A 19,170-nucleotide genomic window follows, 5' to 3' on the forward strand; every position below is an offset into this window, starting at 1 on the left:
CACTGAAATCCCACCTGCTTCCCTCCAAGCAGCCAAAGTGTCTGTTGCCTAGTGCCACCAATGTAGCATTTAAAGTATTTCCCAGCAGACTCACTGATCCTGAGAAAAAGAGGTACAGTGCTGCAGAGTGTGGGAGCCTCAGCAAGCATCCTGTTGAAGGAGAGAGGAGAAACCTGGAGCCATCACTAGTAAGGATGAATGCTATTGCAATGATGGGGGAAAGATTTTCACTGGGGGTGTTGAGAAAGGGACATGCTAGGCAGGAGATGGGATAGAGAAAGGGATGCTCCTGAGTGGGTGAGTGAGAAAATCTGCTTAATATTGTTTTATTGCCCTGGCTTCTGTCCACCAAAATAAACTCTGATATTCACCCAGAAGAATGAGGAGTGACATTTTTTCACTGATTTTCTCCTGCTTTTGATATTGTCAAAATAAATCCTGATAAATTCTTATGAAAATTAAAACAAAAAAAAAAACCGTTTATGAAGGTCCCTTCATAAACCTCACCCAATATCTCTAGCTTTTTAGGGCCAGGCAGCTGAAGCTGCAACAAATTTTTAAAAAGCAGAACAACTGCAGAAAACCCAAAAAATTATGATTAATCTAAAATGTGATTAATTTACTTTCTATTCTGGGCGCAGTAATTTCTCAGGCTGTTCATGACAGGGTGTCACGTCAGCTCTACGAGGACCAAGTCCCACATTCCGTGTGAACAAGAGGATATCATCCCCAAAAGAGGATTTTCGTCTGCAATTCCCCCTCCTCTCCTGAAGGTGGTACTGCACACCAGTCACCCGTCTGCACGCTACCCGCTCAACGCTGCTGCTGCTTGGGCCCCTTGAGTATCAAAGAGATGGAGCGTCCTGCCTAGAGCGTCTCTCCACTTCTCTATTTCTGGAACGGAACGAGGCAGGCGGAGTTATCAGACGCCTGAAAAGGTGGACGTCTCTTGGTCTAGCGTCCGGTTGCTAGGCGGAAGTGACGCGATGGCGGTTGTCGTTAGGGTAGTTTTATTTTAAAGAGAAGCAGAGGCGGCAAGGGGCTGAGCTGGGGCGGGAGGCGGTGTTTGTGGCGGCTGGAACAGCAGCAGCAGCAGGATGGGGGGCAAAGCAGAGCAGTTGCTGATTGTAGTTTCCATCTTGGAAGGTGAGTTACTGCAGATCGCGTGTCGCTCCTCGGGGCCCGGTGATGGTTGCTCTTGTTTCGCAGGCGGGGGATGATGGATATTATTTGGACTGTACTTTAGAGCTGACTCGGATCAAGCGAGCGCATTCCGTCTTAGTGGGGTTTCTCATCCACTCTCGCTGGCTTCTTCTGTCTTTCTGGGTGTATAGCGGTTCTCGGCTTGGGGAAATGAGTACTAGCAAGGAGTCTGACTTAGGTTGTTAAAGCCTGCAGGTTCCCAAGCATATCTTTAGAGTGCTTCTTCTCTTCTTCATTGGCTTAGATGTCCTTCCCCTATTTAGTCTCCTGCTGCTGCTTGGAGACTCCGGGACCCCCAGCAAACGCACAGAAATGTGCCCCAAAAAACAATTAGTTCCAAATGACAGCTTTGAAATAGCAGTTCCTATTTTCCTCCCCCCAACTAGTGCAGCACGATTTCTTTTCCAGGACTAAAGAGAGTCTGTTCAAGTAAAATAAGTTGTCTGTTCAAGTTATCTGCGAAGTTTCAAAGTCACCAACTGTCAGTGCTCTGCTCTGCTTTTTGTTTTCCTGTGTAGGCTTGCTCCTGTGATAGGGTTGCCAACTTTTCCATAGACCAGGACTGGACACTTGTGGGGTGGGGGAATGGTACCCTCTTATTTGCTTAAATTTTAGATCCTGCCAGTGAACTGCCTAAACAGTGTATCTATGTATCTGCAGAACCACTGGGAGCTGAGGGCTGTGCACCACCTCCTCTCCTTATGCTGTCCAATCGCAGCATGGGAAAGGAGGTAAGGATACAGCACTGCTGCCTTTCTCTTCCTCTAAGAGGCTGTGGGAAAAAGGAGGATCCACGTGCAAAACTGGACATTTAGTGTCTGGGCTGTACCTCTGGCTGGACACTGTACAGAATGCCTCGAAACCTGGCTGTCTGATCCAGAACTGGACTGTTGACAACTCTGTTCTGTGACCCACTTAAGCCTCTTGAACCACTGCTGTAGAATATCTGACCTCTATAGCCTTTAACTTCTTCATTGCCCATTTTAGGCCCAATTTAAAAAAAACCTGGAGATACGCGGGTGGCTGGGCCCTGCGCATGCTGTGGCTATTTTCAAAAGTCTGTGGCTACACACGTTTCTCCTGGTATGTGCAGAAGAACTGGTTTTGGGGGGGGAAAAATGGGTGGGCTGGGGTCTGAGTGTGGGTAGCCTGGGACAGTGCCATTAGGAAGTGTCCCGCTGAAGCGCTTGTCGGCAATTGACCGGCTCATGCAATCTTCTACTGCTCCAGAGAGAAGGAAAGTAATAAAACAAACAAAAAAGGTTATTTAGAGGGGTTTTAGGGGTCAGTAGGGGAAAAGGGAGGCAGGTTAGGTAGGGGGTTTGGGCCTATTGTGTCACTGCGTGCATCATGTAAAATTCCCCCCCCCTTACGTGCGCAAGTTGGCATTCATGTACACATTCACGCTGGTAACAGATTTTATAACACGTGAGCGTTGTGCGCACATGTTACAAAATTGTCACGTCTGTGTGCGCATGCTGGGAACCATGCGCACATGGACACCCATGCACAGGTCTTAAAATTTCCTTTTTTGATTTTAGTCCTTTTTGAGCATAGGCTTGTGGAAAAACGATTTAATTTTCAAATCTATATTGGTGTCTTTTTTTTTTTTTAGCTTGTTAACTTTTGACTTCAAGACGTGTGTTTACTGGGACCCGTTTTTAATCTACAATATAAATGGGCTCTGACCGGCCCACAAATACGCAGTAGAGCGTGGCTCTGCCCGATGTGCCGCGCATGTGTGGGTGAGAGAGCATGTCGATCAGAGCGGCGCTGGGAGGAAATGGAGCTGTGTGAGGGCTGCAGTGAGGTGTGCACGAGAGAGACCCGCAGAGCATGTCGTTCAGAGCTCAATGTGCAGTACAAAGCGGCTCTGACGGATGTGCCGCACATGCGGGGGCGATAGAGCACGTCGGCCTCACAGTAAAGGGACTAGAAGGAGGATAGTATGAGGAAAGTGGAGGGCCACAGTAGAGGAGGAGGAGTGGGAGAATAAGGAAGAGAAGGGTGCTGGGCAGGTGAGGAGCAGTGAGGGAAAGGGGAGTGTAATGGAAGAATGAGGGGAGATGGGGGCTGCAGCGGCAGACCAGCGGGTGATAGAATGGGAAGGGGCTGCAGGAGAGGACCTGTGGAAGAAAGGAGGAACACTGGTAGAATGAGAGATGAGGGGGTTGGGGAGATGGGGCAGCAGAAGAGTAAGAGGAGAGGGGAGCTGGAGGAGGGAGCATTGGATACAAGGGGAATGCAAAGGAAGAGGGTGGAGGAGGAAGAGTACACATCCTGACACCTCCACACACAACACTTAGCTGACATTTGGAACAAACATCTCGCCCATTTTAACGGGCTTAATGGCGTGTGTGTATGTATGTATGTGTACATATATATGTATATATGATCTGCAAAGGAATACAATGAGTGATGTAATCAAATTTGCAGATATAAAATTATTCAGAGTAGTTAAATCACAAGCGGATTGTAATAAATTTCAGGAGGACTTTGTGAGACTGGAAAATTGGGCATCCAAATGGCAGAGGAAATCTAATGTGGATAAGTGCTGTAGTTACATGATGTTAGGTTCCATATTAGGAGTTACTACGCAGGAAAGAGATCTAGGCGTCATAATGGATATATTGAAATTGTCGGTCAGTGTGCTGTGGCAGTCAAAAAAAAAAGCATAGAAAATTCGAAGTAAGGCTAAATGTCCCAACAGTGTGCTATGAATTAAATACACCGTGTATTACGGATTTTTTTGTTTCATTTACTGGCCTCATATGTTGGCATGAATGTCAGTGCATATTAGCAGAGATTGTGAATGCCGGTAATATAATCATAGGACCAAAACAAAAAATCCGTAATACACGGTGTATTTAATTCAAAGCACACTGTTGGGACGTTTAGCCTTACTTCAAATTTTCTATGTACTTACGGCTACCATCACCTCTTTGAAAAAATCCTTAGAGAGATTTATTGATTTCTGAGTCAAAAAAAGCAAACAGAATGTTAGGAATTTTTAGGGAATGGTGAATAAAACGAAAAATGTCATAATGCCTCTGTATTGCTCCATGGTGAGACCGCACCTTGAATACTGTGTACAATTCTGGTCGCCACATCTCAAAAAGATATAGTTGCGATGGAAAAGGTACAGAGAAGGGCAACCAAAATGATAAAGGGGCAGGAACAGCTCCCCTGTGAGGAAAGGCTGAAGAGGTTAGGACTGTTCAGCTTGGAGAAGAGATGGCTGGGGGGGGGGGATGTGATAGAGGTGTTTAAAGTCATGAGAAGTCTAGAACAGGTAAATGTGAATCTGCTATTTACTCTTTTGGATAATAGGACTAGGGGGCACTCCATGAAGTTAGCATGTAGCACATTTTAAAACTAATCGGAGAAAGTTCTTTTTCACTCTATGCACAGCTAAACTCTGGAATGTGTTGCCAGGGGATGTGGTTAGTGCGGTTAGTGTAGCTGGGTTTAAAAAAGGTTTGGATAAGTTCTTGGAGGAGAAGTCCATTACCTGCTATTAATTAAGTTGACTTAGAAAATAGCCAGTGCTTATTACTAGCATCAGTAGCATGGGATAGACTTAGTTTTTGGGTACTTGCCAGGTACTTGTAGCCTGGATTGGCCACTGTTGGAGACAGGATGCTGGGCTTCATTGACCCTTGGTCTGACCCAGTATGGCATGTTGTTGTTATAAACAAAAAATATGAAGCCTCAGATGTATTTTATGTTTTTCAGTATTTCCACCTAATCCCTACTCTTGTCAGCTGGCTGTTTATAAACTTTTCAAATGACAGGATGCAAAGAGCAGCTGGGTACTAGTATGTTGGGGAACTTTCTTTTTGAGCTTGTTTGTGGCTAGTTGCACTAGAATGCCAAAAGGTCTGTCAGAGCTCTCCTAGTAGTTCAACGAACTGTTGGTGAACATCTGCAGCTGGGGGTGGGGTGTAGAAAAATAGAAATCCTATTCTTGCAGGGCTCTCGTTTGAATGCTTATTTGAATGCTAGGGATGGGAAGAGGGCAAGTCAGAATAAAAAAATACCGTACGAGTCATATCCTATCTTGGATGTTTTGATTCCTTAGAGAATTGCTGACTTGGAAGCAGTATTGCAGTTAGCACAAATGTTGGATAAGCAACATGGATCAAACATCACAGCACATGAACAAGTTGGGCCAGTCAGGTTGCCTGGTAGTACATAATTCTCCCATGCCCAAAAAAATAAACAAGAAAACACTCCTGTCTTTTGGTGCATTTCATGGTTTCCAGTATTTTGGGGGTAGTTTTGTCTGTCTGTAATTGCCTTTCTGCTGTTCTGTTTCATTGGATTTGCACCGATATTGGTAAAATGAATAAATAGAGAATTGAGAAACCAAAATAGTTAATGTTCAGATAATGTACAAAAATGCTGTATTTGGTATTTCTGTGATCTCTTGTATTCATTTGCTGAATAAAAAGTTAAAAAAAATGATGTACTTGTTTATATTCTGATTAGAGTGGTGTGTATATATGTACAGGCTCTCTGCTACTCAAAGCTTCCTATACTGTGCAGATGTCAGTGTAAGCCCCGTTCACTCAGTGGTTCCACCTACATAATCTACTGCACTGTGTATCCTGATGTAAAAAGTATGCACTGAACTTCACTTCACATTCATTTTTTAGTTCATGAGTAAAGAAAACTTTGGATGCAGTAAATTTAGTATATAAATGAAATGGTAGATTTAAAAAAAAAAAAAGCTTTTAAAAATGAATATATAGATTATAGAGATAGAATGATGAGTTGTGAAAAAAAAGGGGTGGGGAGCGATGATGGGCTGGTTATCATGTGCAGTAGGGCCTTATGTGTGATAAGGCCCTACCGCATGCGATACCGGCACATTGAAAAATAATGAATGACCCTGATTGTTTTTTTGTGTTTTTTTTTTCCCGAAACACAAAAGCCTTTATTTTTAGAGAGAACAGGTAGCACTGCTTTAATGAACTAAGATATTATTGAAGTTCACTCTATTGAGAGTCCATCTCTATAGTTAAAAAATGGAAGAGTATTTTTATTGTTATTTCTTAGTCTGGCCTAGCAATAGAATGTATTTGCGGGTTTTTTTTTTTTTTTAACTTTTCATTTTATTAACTTGATGGACAATACATGCAGCCAACAAGTGAACAGAGTACAAAGAAACAGTCCGCACAAACATTGTGACCCACTAGCATAGTAAAATTTCCTGTGTGGGTCCCAAGTTTTATCATAGAATTCAACATTATCTTTCAGCATATATGCAAGTTTTTCACTTGGGGCAATAGCATGCACCTGTCCCCACCAATGTTTTAGTATGGGCACCAATTTCCATTTAGTCGCAATTGCAAAACATGTAGCAGATGCTGAATTAACAATTTCTTGAACTTGCCCACCATCCCAGAAGACTTAGCTCCAAAGTGAGGGTCAACTGCACATTCACCATCTGTTCCAGCCTCCCCACCTGCCTCCAAAATGATTGGATAAGTGGGCATCCCCCCCCAGACATGCAAGTAGGAGCCCACCTGCCTGCATCCCCTCCAACAAAGTGGGGATGACACAACTCATTTTGGTAAGAGGAGTCGACATCTATAAGTGCGCAATACCAGTTTAACCATTAGCTCTGTCCTACGTGCACACAGATGGTTTATGCAAATTCTGCCAGATCCTCCTTTACCCGAGTTCAAAATGCAGCCCAAGGTTGCTTTCCTATTGGACCTCAGCTGATAATGCTGGTTCTATACAACAAGGAACTAGCTTTTTTTTTTTATGGGTGGATCAGGCGTAAGAACAGCCTCCACTGGATTGGGCTCCACCCAGCTCCATCCTTCCTTAACTTAGCTTAGCCACCATGCTCATTAATTTAGCCTAATAGGTCTGGGTTTGTTCCAGCACTCATCCTGCAGCTCAGAAAAAGATTTAAGCTGCCCTTCCTCGTATAGATAACCGAAGCACCATAGCTCCAAATCCCACCACTGTTTGGCTTCCACACAAAAGGAGTGTACAGCGAGTGCTGGGTTGCACCACAAAGAAGCTAAAGCTGAAGGACAATTAGCCCCCAGCCTCAGTCCTTTAGGCGTTTTATATCCAAACCCACACAGTACAGACTATAAGGTGGCATCTATGGTAATCCCTCCTGCCCCCAGCGTCAAAGGAGCTTGAGTAATCCAAGGTCATAAGATCCATTTCCTCTGCCATCTCTGTCGCCAAATAACACCAGGGAATAGTGTGATCTCTGTGGCGCTATATAAGCAACCCTGTAACCATGCCAACCCAAAAATATTTTGTAAATTTGGGAAGGCCATACCTCCCTATTCCTTAGGCCTCCACAAAGCCCACAGCTTTACCCTCGAGGGTTTACATCCCACAGAAACCCTGAAAGCAGTCCATTAACTCTGACAAAGAAATGGTTTGGTAAAAAAAAAATGGCACATGCTGGAACAGATAAAGTATGTGAGGGATTACATTCATCTTTATGACATTCTCTCCCAGCACAGGAAATATAATGCCCCCTCCAATCTCTCAGATCTTGTTGAAGTTTGTGAACAAGGGGGCATAATTAACTATATACAAATACCCCACATTGCGAAGAACACAGATACCCAAGTACTTAATATACTTTGCTGACTTCCGAAAGGGGGCAAAGCATTCAGGAATGCCTTCTAAGGAACATGTCCCAATTGGGAGAATTTTGGACTTGTGATTAACTTTGTAGCCTGCAATCCTCCCAAACGTACAGGCTGATACAGTACAGTGCGTTCAGATGGAGCCTGCTATTGGACGCGCGTTTTCCCTTACCCCTTATTCAGTAAGGGGAGGAAAACGCGCGTCCAACCCGCGGCACCTAATAGCGCCCTAAACATGCAAATGCATGTTGATAGCCCTATTAGGTATGCGCGCAGGATACAGAAAGTAAAATGTGCAGCCAAGCCGCACATTTTACTTTCAGAAATTAGCACCGGGAAAGTGCACAGAAAAGCAGTAAAAACTGCACCTGTCGGGCCGAAAACCGGACGCTCAATTTTGCCGGCGTCCGGTTTCCGAGCCCGTGGCTGTCAGCGGGCTCGAGAACTGATGCCGGCAAAATTGAGCGTCGGCTGTCAAACCCGCTGACAGCCGCCGCTCCTGTCAAAAAGGAGGCTCTAGGGACGTGCTAGTGTCCCTAGCGCCGCCTCTTCCCCGTTTCTACCACGCCACCTAATTTGAATACTGCATTGCGTGAACCGGCGAGGGGCCGGTGCGCGTGCCAGGAGAGTGGGCGTTCGCTCTCCCGCGGACTTTACTGAATCGGCCTGGTAGATAATAATCTCAAAAGCCTAGGTCTGGATCCTATAAGGTTAAATAAAAATAGAATATCATCAGCATGTAACGAAATATGCTTCTTACCCCCCAGCCCAGAAACCCTGTAAATGAAGATCAAAGTGTATCTTACTTGCCAGTACCTCTATGGCAAGGTCAAAGAGCAAGGGTGATAAAGGACACCTTGTCTTGTACCTTTCTGAATAGGGAAAAAAAAGACATCAGTTCATAAGAATCCTGGCCCTAGGTTTCGCATAAATCCACTGGCAAAACTGCTCATGGAACCCAAACTTCTAAAGGACAGCAAACAAATAAGACCACTTAAGTTTATCAAAGGCATTTTCTGCATCCAGGCTAATCACCAACCTAGGGATCTTACTCTTCTGGGCCAATGATATGTCAAAAAAATCTCCTGGTGTTTGGTTATCAAAGAATGACCCTTGATAAACCCTTTTTGGTCCACCCCCACCAGATCCACCATACATCTCTCTAGATGCATATGTGAAACTTTCGCCAATATCTTAATATCAGCATTTAAAAGGGAGATCAGTCTCCCTGCTGCTACTTCCAACCCATCCCCTCCCTGCTTGTGAATTAAGATTATATTAGCAGCGGTCAGGATGCCAGTCTGCCCAGAGAAAGGTTGTAAACGATCAATTACTAACTTCAGAGGCCCAACCAGCTCCTGCAGAAAGACTTTATAAAAATGTACAGGACACTCATCAGGACCAGGGCTCTTTTTCCCCGGAAAGCATTGTATTGTCACCTGCACGTCCATGTAGTTATGGGCACTGCTAATTTCTCATTCTGCCTATCTGTCAAAGTGTTACACACCAAATGTTCACCTAGTGCCTGTTTTTATATCGATTGCAATGGGTAATTTCCCGCATACCATTCAGCAACTTCAAATTTTATAAATGAGTGTGACCCTGTTATATTTAATAAAAATATTATGGAATATGGGTGATTGTTTCATATATTTCAAGTCACCATCCAGGTGCCATATTTATGCTGTAATCATTAACAACCAACCGCCTCCGTTTTTTAATCAAACTACTGTATTTTATTTAATTTTTTTCAATTTTTTTTAAAATTGCTGTAATGGATAACAGAAATACCCGTTTCTTTGTGTTGAATATTTATGTTTATATTTTCTAATATTTAATAAAGAATTCTTTCTGTGTCTAGCACTTTTTTCAATTTGTCTAATTGTTTAAAGCCGTCAAGATACCACCGTTGTTTACTTAGCTTCAAAGAATGTCTCTTATACTCCCGACTTGTGCAAGTTTCGACAATCTGTCTTCCTCAGGGTGTATTCATTCTTTTATCCTCTGATGTCTCCAGTAATCACCTTTCCCTTTCTACGGTGCTACATCGAGCCTCCGTTCTCCTTCATTTACTGACGGCGTTTGTTCGCTCTATCTTACTTCCTATCTATTTTTAAACCCACTTCCTGGATGTTAGAGGAACCAATCCAAAGCCTTTAAATCAGAGAAAACCAATCTAATTGGTCATTGAGTCCATTGGGTTGTTCCGTGTGCAATCTGAATATCCATGCTTGTTCACGGCGATTGAGCACTAGTTGTCCACCTTGACTCTCCGTAATGCTATCAACAATACTCCATCGTAATTGTTCAAACGTGTGTTGATGTTCTATACAATGCTGGACAATGGGCGCTGTGATGGTTGCATTATTTATGCGAGAACGGTGTTCAGCTATTCTAAGTTTTACTGCCCTACTGGTACGACCAACGTACACCTTCGGGCAATTGCATACAATCACATATATTACAAATTTCGTGGTACAATCAGTATTGGCCTTTCTAAAGATTTTATATCCTGAAACAGGATCAATCCATGTATCTCCCTCAATAGTAAATTCACATACTGTACATTTACCACCCTGAGGAAGACATTGTCGAAACTTGCGCAAGTCGGGAGTATAAGAGACATTCTTTGAGGCTAAGTAAACAACGGTGGTATCTTGACGGCTTTAAACAATTAGACAAATTGAAAAAAGTGCTAGACACAGAATTCTTTATTAAATATTAGAAAATATAAACATAAATATTCAACACAAAGAAACGGGTATTTCTGTTATCCATTACAGCAATTTTAAAAAAAATTGAAAAAAATTAAATAAAATACAGTAGTTTGATTAAAAAAACGGAGGCGGTTGGTTGTTAATGATTACAGCATAAATATGGCACCTGGATGGTGACTTGAAATATATGAAACAATCACCAGTATTCCATAATATTTTTATTAAATATAACAGGGTCACACTCATTTATAAAATTTGAAGTTGCTGAATGGTATGCGGGAAATTACCCATTGCAATCGATATAAAAACAGGCACTAGGTGAACATTTGGTGTGTAATAGTTAGTACTCACTTAGTGAGGACCTTTTGGATATTATTTATCTGTCAAAGTGGGCACAGGCACCTCCCCCAGATAAATAGTAATTTCCTCATCTGCAATAGCCTCGTGTGCAGCATATAACTGTGCAAAGTAGGGCTTAAATCTCTTTAATATCAGGAAGCGAGCGAGCGACCCATCCGCTCTGCGAATGCCTGTAATTTGTTTCCTGAGTTCTACGCTTCAGTAGCTGGACCAACATATCACCAACCTTATTCCTATGTTCATATACCTGCTGCCGGGTGTAACACACTGATCTCTCCATGTCCTCCAACTGTAAGGCTTTGAGATCTGCCCTACTTTTCTCAAGCAATCGATAGGTCCGGTAGGCCCCCGTATGCTTATGTAGCCATGCCAGCTGACTAATCAGTCTTTCCAGCGGTAGTTCCCGCTTCCACCTTTCCTTCTTATGATAGGAGGTGAAGCTAATAATCTTCCCCCTCAGCACAGTTTTCAAAGTTTCTCACAAAATATCTGGTGTATATTTCTCAATGCCATGGACCTCCAAGAATTCCCTAATCGCCTCTTTAATCATAGTTCTAAAGGCCTTATTGCGAAGAAGAGCAGTGTTAAGTCTCCAGCATTGGCTCATACCAGGGTTCATAACCAATCATATGGGCAAAAGGATAAGACAGTGATCTGAAATGCAGCTACCTAATATGTCAGTATGATGTCCCCACTAATACCGGTATATAAAAGTTTCGAAATAAATAAATAAATGTCAGTCATCCCCACACCTGTCATTAAAGATCCGGTGCACAAGAAAAAAAAATCTGTGACTATATGTTCCATGGCATGGAGAATAATATGTATAGTCCTTCACAGAGACATTTTGCACCATCCAAATATTCACCAGCCCCAGGTTCATCATAAATTTTAAAGTCCACCTGCTGCACCCCGCCTGCTGGCTAGATGATGTTCTGTCCATCTGTAGCTCTAGACAGACATTCCAGTCATCCCCCAAAAAGACAAGAAGTCTAGAAAAAGCCTCTGTCGCCGTCAGCCTCCTATAGAAACCTTTTTGATTGACATTAGGGCCATACACACAGGCCAGGATGAAAAGCTTCCCATAAAGTGAACATTCAAGCAGGACTAACCTGCCTTCAGGATCTTATCAAATCCCATGGGCAGTGACTTGTAGATGAGGGGACACCCCCCCCTACTCTTACAGTTAGAGGAAGCAAATTCTGCCCAACCCACCCAATCCCTTACCAACTTTACATGTTCAGCATTCATCAGGTGGGTCTCTTGTAATAGGGCCACCTGTGCACCTTTCTTCTTAAGGTACCCCAGTATCTTGTGCCGTTTTATCGGAGACCCAATTCCCCTCGCATTAAGGGAAATCAGATTGAGAGGGGTGTTAGCCTTGATTCTCCTACACACAAACATCGAATCATAGCATGTGAAGATTGATAAAATTGTGTCCCCTTCCCTTGCAATGATCCAAGAGCAAATGGCCTGTATACATGCCTTGCATTTTTATTATAAACCCTAAGCCCAATCTAAAACTTGTAAAACACACCCCTCCCCAACCAAATAGTCCCTCCTCTCTCCAACCCCAATGATAGCAATGTTTTCTGTCGATAAGCAGGCTGAGTTAGCCCTACTATTTGGGTGACGTTATCAGATGGCACGCCGGTTCGGACACTGTCTTCAAGTGTTTTTTGGTGCTGCACATGTACGGCATTTCCCATGCCCAACTCGCGGCTCCTCAACGGCAGTTATTTTTTTTCCGTGCTCAAGCACGGACGTGCTTTTCTGTTTCTCATCCTCAAAAACAAAACAAAACAAAAAACCCCCCAAAAAACCAAAACAACTCTTCGAATCAACAGCACTTTTATGTGCTCATATGGCTATGAGGAAAGCCTGATTTAAATATTATCAGTGCGGACAAATAATATCCATTACTGTCAATAATAACTATTACTGTCAATCATAACTATTACTACATCATGTCGGGATTGTGGGCGCATGTCACCCAGAGCCCAAAAACAAAGGGCCGTCAAAATAGCCAGCCTTTGACGATCATTGGACTCAGGATCATATGCTCCTACCTTGGGACGATCAATTTAATCTTCCCCGGGGTCTAAGAAAAGTTTACCTAAGAGGTCCTCTTCTGTTGAGCCGAGGCCCAAAAGCCATCGGACCAAATTGGACCCCTCAAAGGTAACTAAAACTGGGAAAAAAGGGGTCCCAACTCATATGCGTTGCAAAAAACCCGACACAAGACCCAACCAAAGCAACCAACTCACAACGCAACTACATCGTCCGACTCACTCAGTACGAAGCATCCTGCCTTGATGCACATTGCGTCACAGACACTCAAGCACGACTCATCGATGCAGTCTTATAATCACGATTCTTCAACGCATTCTTGACACAGAACTCCCAACGCAATCGCGTCAAAAGGTGGCTCATCACTCATGTGATGACCATGAATCAACGCATGCATCAATGAATTCAAAGAAAAAATCACCATCACGGTCCTATAAGACCAAAGACCCCATTTTGGACATCCTATCAAAACCTCCATGGGTGTCACCACAAAAACCACTCTCGATCAGCTCAAAATCATCATAGAATGATCCATGTGAATACTCAGGACTAGCCTCGAATTCCCATAATAAATCCATACATCAACAGGAAGAACTAACACCGAGAACCATACCTCCCAGAAAGGAGCTTGCCTCTTGGACACCTCGACCTTCTTCAGATATCCTCCTTGCAGGCGTTACCCACAAGAAGCTATCACCTCTCCCTTCCAAAAAGGACCGGGGGGATTCTACCACTTTCCATTCCCAAGAAGCCATAAATCAAATATTTACAATAATTACAACTGTTTTCATCCTTGCATCCACAATTTTCTCCTCGTTTTTCTGATCCTCCAGAGGAGTTGCCACACCCTACTAATCCTGGCTCTCTGCATTCTCCTAATCCAAAGGATCCTACAGACAAAAACCAGTCACCTCAATCATCACCACAAGATTTTCCCAGAGATTGCTCTCCCTGACAGTTCCTCGGGAATCCCCTCTGATCCCCCAGAGGAACTACCTGACCATACATCTCCTCCCAAAGACCTTACATATTCTCGTTTCATTGAGAAATTGGGCCCTCTTCTCAAGGTTAAAATAAATTACCAGAACCCAGAGAAGAAGTCTTCGGTATTTAAAAAAAATTTGGACGTTCCAGCTGAACCATCAGTGCTGCCTTCACATAAACTATTGGACTCCATTTTGTCAAATCTCTGAGAGTCCCCTCAAGCAACAGCCCTAGTATCTAGGAAACTGGACATAAAATTCAGGATGCAGAAATCTAACATTTACGGAGTAGTTCAACTACCACTCATGTCAATCGTTGTAGAATCAGCGATGAAACACGCTAAAAAAGACTAGACTACATGCCTCCACGCATCCTCTAAAAGAACAGAGAATTCTAGATGACTACGCTAAAAAATCTTTCCAAAATGCAATGCTCACGTCCCGCATTCAGCAACACCAATTCTACATGGTACAATACCTCTATGAACAGCTCCAACTATTAAAACCGTATCTTTGTTCGGACACAGGACAGTCCGTCACACCTCACCTTTCTACGACATAGAGGAAGATCTCAGACATCTTCTCAGAGCGGTATACGAATCTTTTGAGACTTCGGCCAGAATATCTGCCATAGCTATTGCAGCCCGTTGTATGGCGTGGCTATATTCCAGTTCCATTAGAGAAGATGTTCACGAAAAGTTGTCAAACCTCCCTTGTGTAGGAGACAATGTTTTCAGAGACAGATTTAAAGAAATGGTCACTCAGTTAAAGGATCAAAACACAGCAGTCCAATCTCTATCAGGATCGGTGGACCCGCAATCTGCTTCCAGATGCCATTTTCAAAGGAAGCCAACTTATCAGAGATGACCATACAAGACTTACAACCCATACAGAACACAACAATACCAACCTTACCAGCTGCCTTGTTCACAACCAAATTTAACTCAACCTAGACCTCGCTAGAGGGAAAGAAAACAGAATATGGTTCAAACACCTCTACAAAATCCACACAACCTTTTTGAAAACACCTCAGCCACAACCGGACTTACCAAAAGGGGGCAGAATTCAATATTACCTTCCAGAATGGCAAAAGATCACATCAGACCAATGGGTGCTCCAAATTGTGAAAGAGGGATATCACCTCAATTTTTTTTCTTCAAACCCCTGGAATTTGTTGCCAGAGGATGTGGTTAGTGCAGTTAGTATAGCTGTGTTTAAAAAAGGATTGGATAAGTTCTTGGACGAGAAGTCCATTACCTGCTATTAAGTTGACTTAGATAATAACCACCGCTATTACTAGCAACGGTAACATGAAATAGACTTAGTTTTTGTGTACTTGCCAGGTTCTTTTGGCCTGGATTGGCCACTGTTGGAAACAGGATGCTGGGCTTGATGTACCCTTGGTCTGACCCAGTATGGCATCTTCTTATGTTCCCCATCTGACCACCAGAGCGACGGAGATTTCCACTGCTCACATATTAGAACAACAACTACAAAAGCTGCTGCAACATCAAGCAATCCAATTAATCCCGGAAAACAAGATCAGTTCGGGATTTTACTCCCAATACTTCATTCCAAAACACTCGGGTGGTCTCTGACCAATTCTAGACCTTCGGCTCTTTAAACAAATTCTTGCAGAAAGAGAAATTCAAAATGACATCCCTTAAGTTAGTTCTCCCATTTATGCAACAGAACGATTGGATGTGCTCTCTAGACCTCAAAGACGCATATACTCATGTCCCGATACACCCCTCCTGCTGGCAATTCCTCTGCTTCCAGGTGAATTCAAACACTACCAATACAAGGTTCTTCTGTTTTGGTCTTTTCTCTGCTCCAGGAGTCTTCACCAAATGCCTGGCTGTAGCGGTAGCCCACTTCTGGCGTCAGGTAATTCGGATATTCCCTTACCTGGATGATTGGCTAATAGTTTCACCGGATCGCAACTCCTTGTTTCAACACCTAATGGCAACAATCACATGTCTGGAGTCCCTAGGATTTCTAATCAATTATGAGAAATCTGTTCTCAAACCGACTCAAATTATACAATTCATAGGGGCAAAGATAGACACTGGTCAAACCTGTGCGATCTTTCCTCAGGAAAGAAGGGATCGCCTACTTTATCTTGCGTCAAAGCTGTTGACCACATCAAATCCAACAGCCCACCATGTTCTTATTTTTCTGTGACACCTAGCAGCAGCAGTCCACTTGGTACCCCATACCCAACTCCTTATGCAGCGTCTTCAATGGGGATTGAAAAATCAGTGAATGAGGACAATGGACACAAGTCGAGAAATTATATCCAATCAATTTGTTGGAGCTCAAAGCCATGAGGTAGGCACTGAAAGTTTTCACACATCTCCTAAAGGGCCAAACCGTAATGATACACACAGACAATAAAGTAGCAATGTTCTACATAAACGAGGATCAGGTTCCTGGACCTTTTGCAGGGAAGCTGTGTGGTTATGTGACTGGGCCCTCCAAAATTCAATATTACTGAGAGCAACTTATCTACCAGGTATTGACAATACATTGGCAGATTGTCGCAACAGAATTTTTCTCCCTCACGAATAGTCACTGAACCAAACCGTTGCAGACAAGATATTCCTGGGGTTACCCTTGGATAGACCTTTTCGCAATGGAACACAATCAAAGTCCCACAATCTTGCTCAGTCCACCCTAGCCCCTTCAGCTACAGACAGGATGCTTTCCTGATGTCATGGTCTTCTCTGTGCATTTCCACCAATTCCTCTCATATCAAAGACCAGTTCAGAAATTGATACAAGATAGTTCATGAATGATACTCATAGCTCCTACTTGGCCAAAACAACCCTGATTCTCGCCTATCTAGTTCAGTACTCTGAAATGGATCCTTGGAATCTAGGTCAAGATCTAAGCCTCCTGACACTGGAGGGAGAAACCCTCTTTCATCCCTTCCATAACTCCCTTTACTTGATAGCATGGATGTTGAACTTGAGATCTTAAAAAGTTTCACTCTCTCAGAGGACATTCAACACATCATAGCATCTAGAAAACCCTCAACAAGGAGAAATTACTCCTTCAAATGGAAACGATACATTACCTGGTGCCACTCTCAAAAAGTACCACCCTTTTCTTTAACTCCTGCGCAGATATTGACCTATTTACTTCATCTTTCTTAGTCAGGCTTGACCACCTCGTCAGTGAAGGTACATTTAAGTGCCATAGCAGCTTATCATGAAAACTAAACGGTATTTCCATAGCCTCACATTCTTTTGATAACTCATTTCGTGAGAGGTCTTCTCAACTTTCACCCTCCTCTTCGAAAACATCAGATTCCCTGGGACCTAGATATAGTTTTATCACAATTAATGAAACCTCTGTTCGAGCCTACACACTCTTCTCATTTAAAATACCTAACTTGGAAGGTAGTTTTTCTAGTCGTAATAACCTCAGCTCAGAGAGTGAGTGAACTCCAAGCTTTAGTTAATTACTCTCCCTACCTACAATCTTTTTCATGATAAAGTGGTTCTGAGAACTCATTCAAAGTTTCTACCTAAAGTAGTTTCAATTTTCCATATAAATCAGAGCATTACACTACCAATATTCTTCCCTAAGTCGCATGCTAACAAAAGGGAGTCTCAAGTCCAAAAGAGCATTAGCGTATTACAAACAAAGAACTCTGATCTTTCACAAATCTTCACAATTATTTATCTTTCAACCCCAACTAATTAGGGATTGCAGTTTCTAAAAGAACTATATCTAACTGGATCTCAAACTGTATTCAATTCTGCCATAGTTCATCACAGACTCCTCTATCCGGATCAGTTTCAACACCAATCCCGGGAAAAAGGCATCTTCTATGCCCATCTAAAAAATGTTTCAATGGAAGAAATATGCAAGGCTGCAACTTGGTCTTCAGTTCATACCTTCACAGCTCACTACTGCCTAGATTGCCCAACATCTTCTGACAGCATGGTTGGTCAAGCAATTCTATCTTGTATTGTAGATCAGAAAACCACGTCTACCAAGGAGTTAAAAACCAACCCCCCCTTCCCAAAAAAAACCAAACATCAATACATAACAACAAATATTAAATTAATGCTTGTTTCCATCTTGTTTTTTCTATTCATGCTTGGGGACTCCCAAATAGCAGGGCTAATTCAGCCTGCTTATCGACGGAAAAGAGCAGGTATGCTTACCGTAAACGGTGTTTTCTGTAGATAGGAGCATGAATTAACCATGCTTCCCACCCTCCTCCCTGGACGTGAAGGTTTCTGCAACTTTCTATACATTCAAAACCTGATAGTTTGGAGAACAACTTCTGTTGAGGAGCCATGAGCTGCATGTGGGAAGTGCCGCACATGTGCAGCACCAAAATCACTTGAGTCTTGAAGACAGTGTCCGAACTAGTACACCGTCCGATGACGTCACCCAAATAGCATGGCTAATTCATCCTGCTATCTACAGAAAACACCATTTATGGTAAGCAAATCTGCTCTTCTTGTGAGGTTGCGACAGCTCCAAGAAGATCACCAGTGCCACCAGCTCTCCCCCTCCGCCCCCAAGTAGGAGAAAGCTAAACAGGTGAGGGAAACCCTGAGACCTGCCTACTACAAATATCAGCTCTACCCACCCACTCCCTACTCTGTTTAATACACATCAAATAAGCATCCACAGGCCCAAACTCTGCCCTTGCTCCAACTGATAGCTGCTCTCAAGTGATCTGCCAATTTCACAGTTGTGGGTTCGATGTTTTTAGATTTAGGTATTACCTGCACGGGTGGTTTTTGTGCCCAAGTGATCTACAGCAGATACATCTATGTACTAAAGGAGAACATCATCACTGGGCTGGCTGCAGCACATGCTCTGATCTCTTTCTGCTGCCCATCTGCCTTCCATTCACTGAAGCCCTTACCTTGATGTTATGGTTTTGAGGTGTTTGAGTGGGTTCCTGGGTACTGTGGGGATGACCACGCCCACGGGGAGGAGCTCCGTGGGGAGCCACAGTACTGGGCTAAACTAAAGATGCACAAACACAGTTTTGTCTTTTATTGTATAGCTGATGTATACCACCAGAGGTGGCAGTAGTGAGGTAATCCAAAGGTAGCAGTCCAGGGACCCTCGGCAGAGGGAACCCATCTCACCGAGATGGTATAGGGAGATCCAGGTGAAGGTTCCAGCACAGGAGAGCTGTAGATGAGACAGACAGATTGAGAATTAGATTAG

General features: G+C 43.2%; 1 protein-coding gene across 2 annotated transcripts in view; it reads left to right on the top strand.

Moving 5' to 3' along the window:
• The first annotated feature begins 938 nt into the window (after positions 1–938).
• CEP120 (centrosomal protein 120) overlaps positions 939–19,170 on the top strand; it is a 419,833-nt gene continuing 401,601 nt past the window's right edge. For both annotated transcript variants that reach the window (XM_029619774.1, XM_029619782.1), the window contains exon 1: positions 939–1,146. In XM_029619774.1, coding sequence (XP_029475634.1) covers positions 1,098–1,146 — 49 coding nt within the window. In that variant the 5' untranslated portion in view covers positions 939–1,097. The remainder of the gene's footprint in view (positions 1,147–19,170) is intronic.

This window comes from Rhinatrema bivittatum, chromosome 1 (assembly GCF_901001135.1).
Source record: "Rhinatrema bivittatum chromosome 1, aRhiBiv1.1, whole genome shotgun sequence".
In the NCBI taxonomy this organism is placed as follows: domain Eukaryota; kingdom Metazoa; phylum Chordata; class Amphibia; order Gymnophiona; family Rhinatrematidae; genus Rhinatrema; species Rhinatrema bivittatum.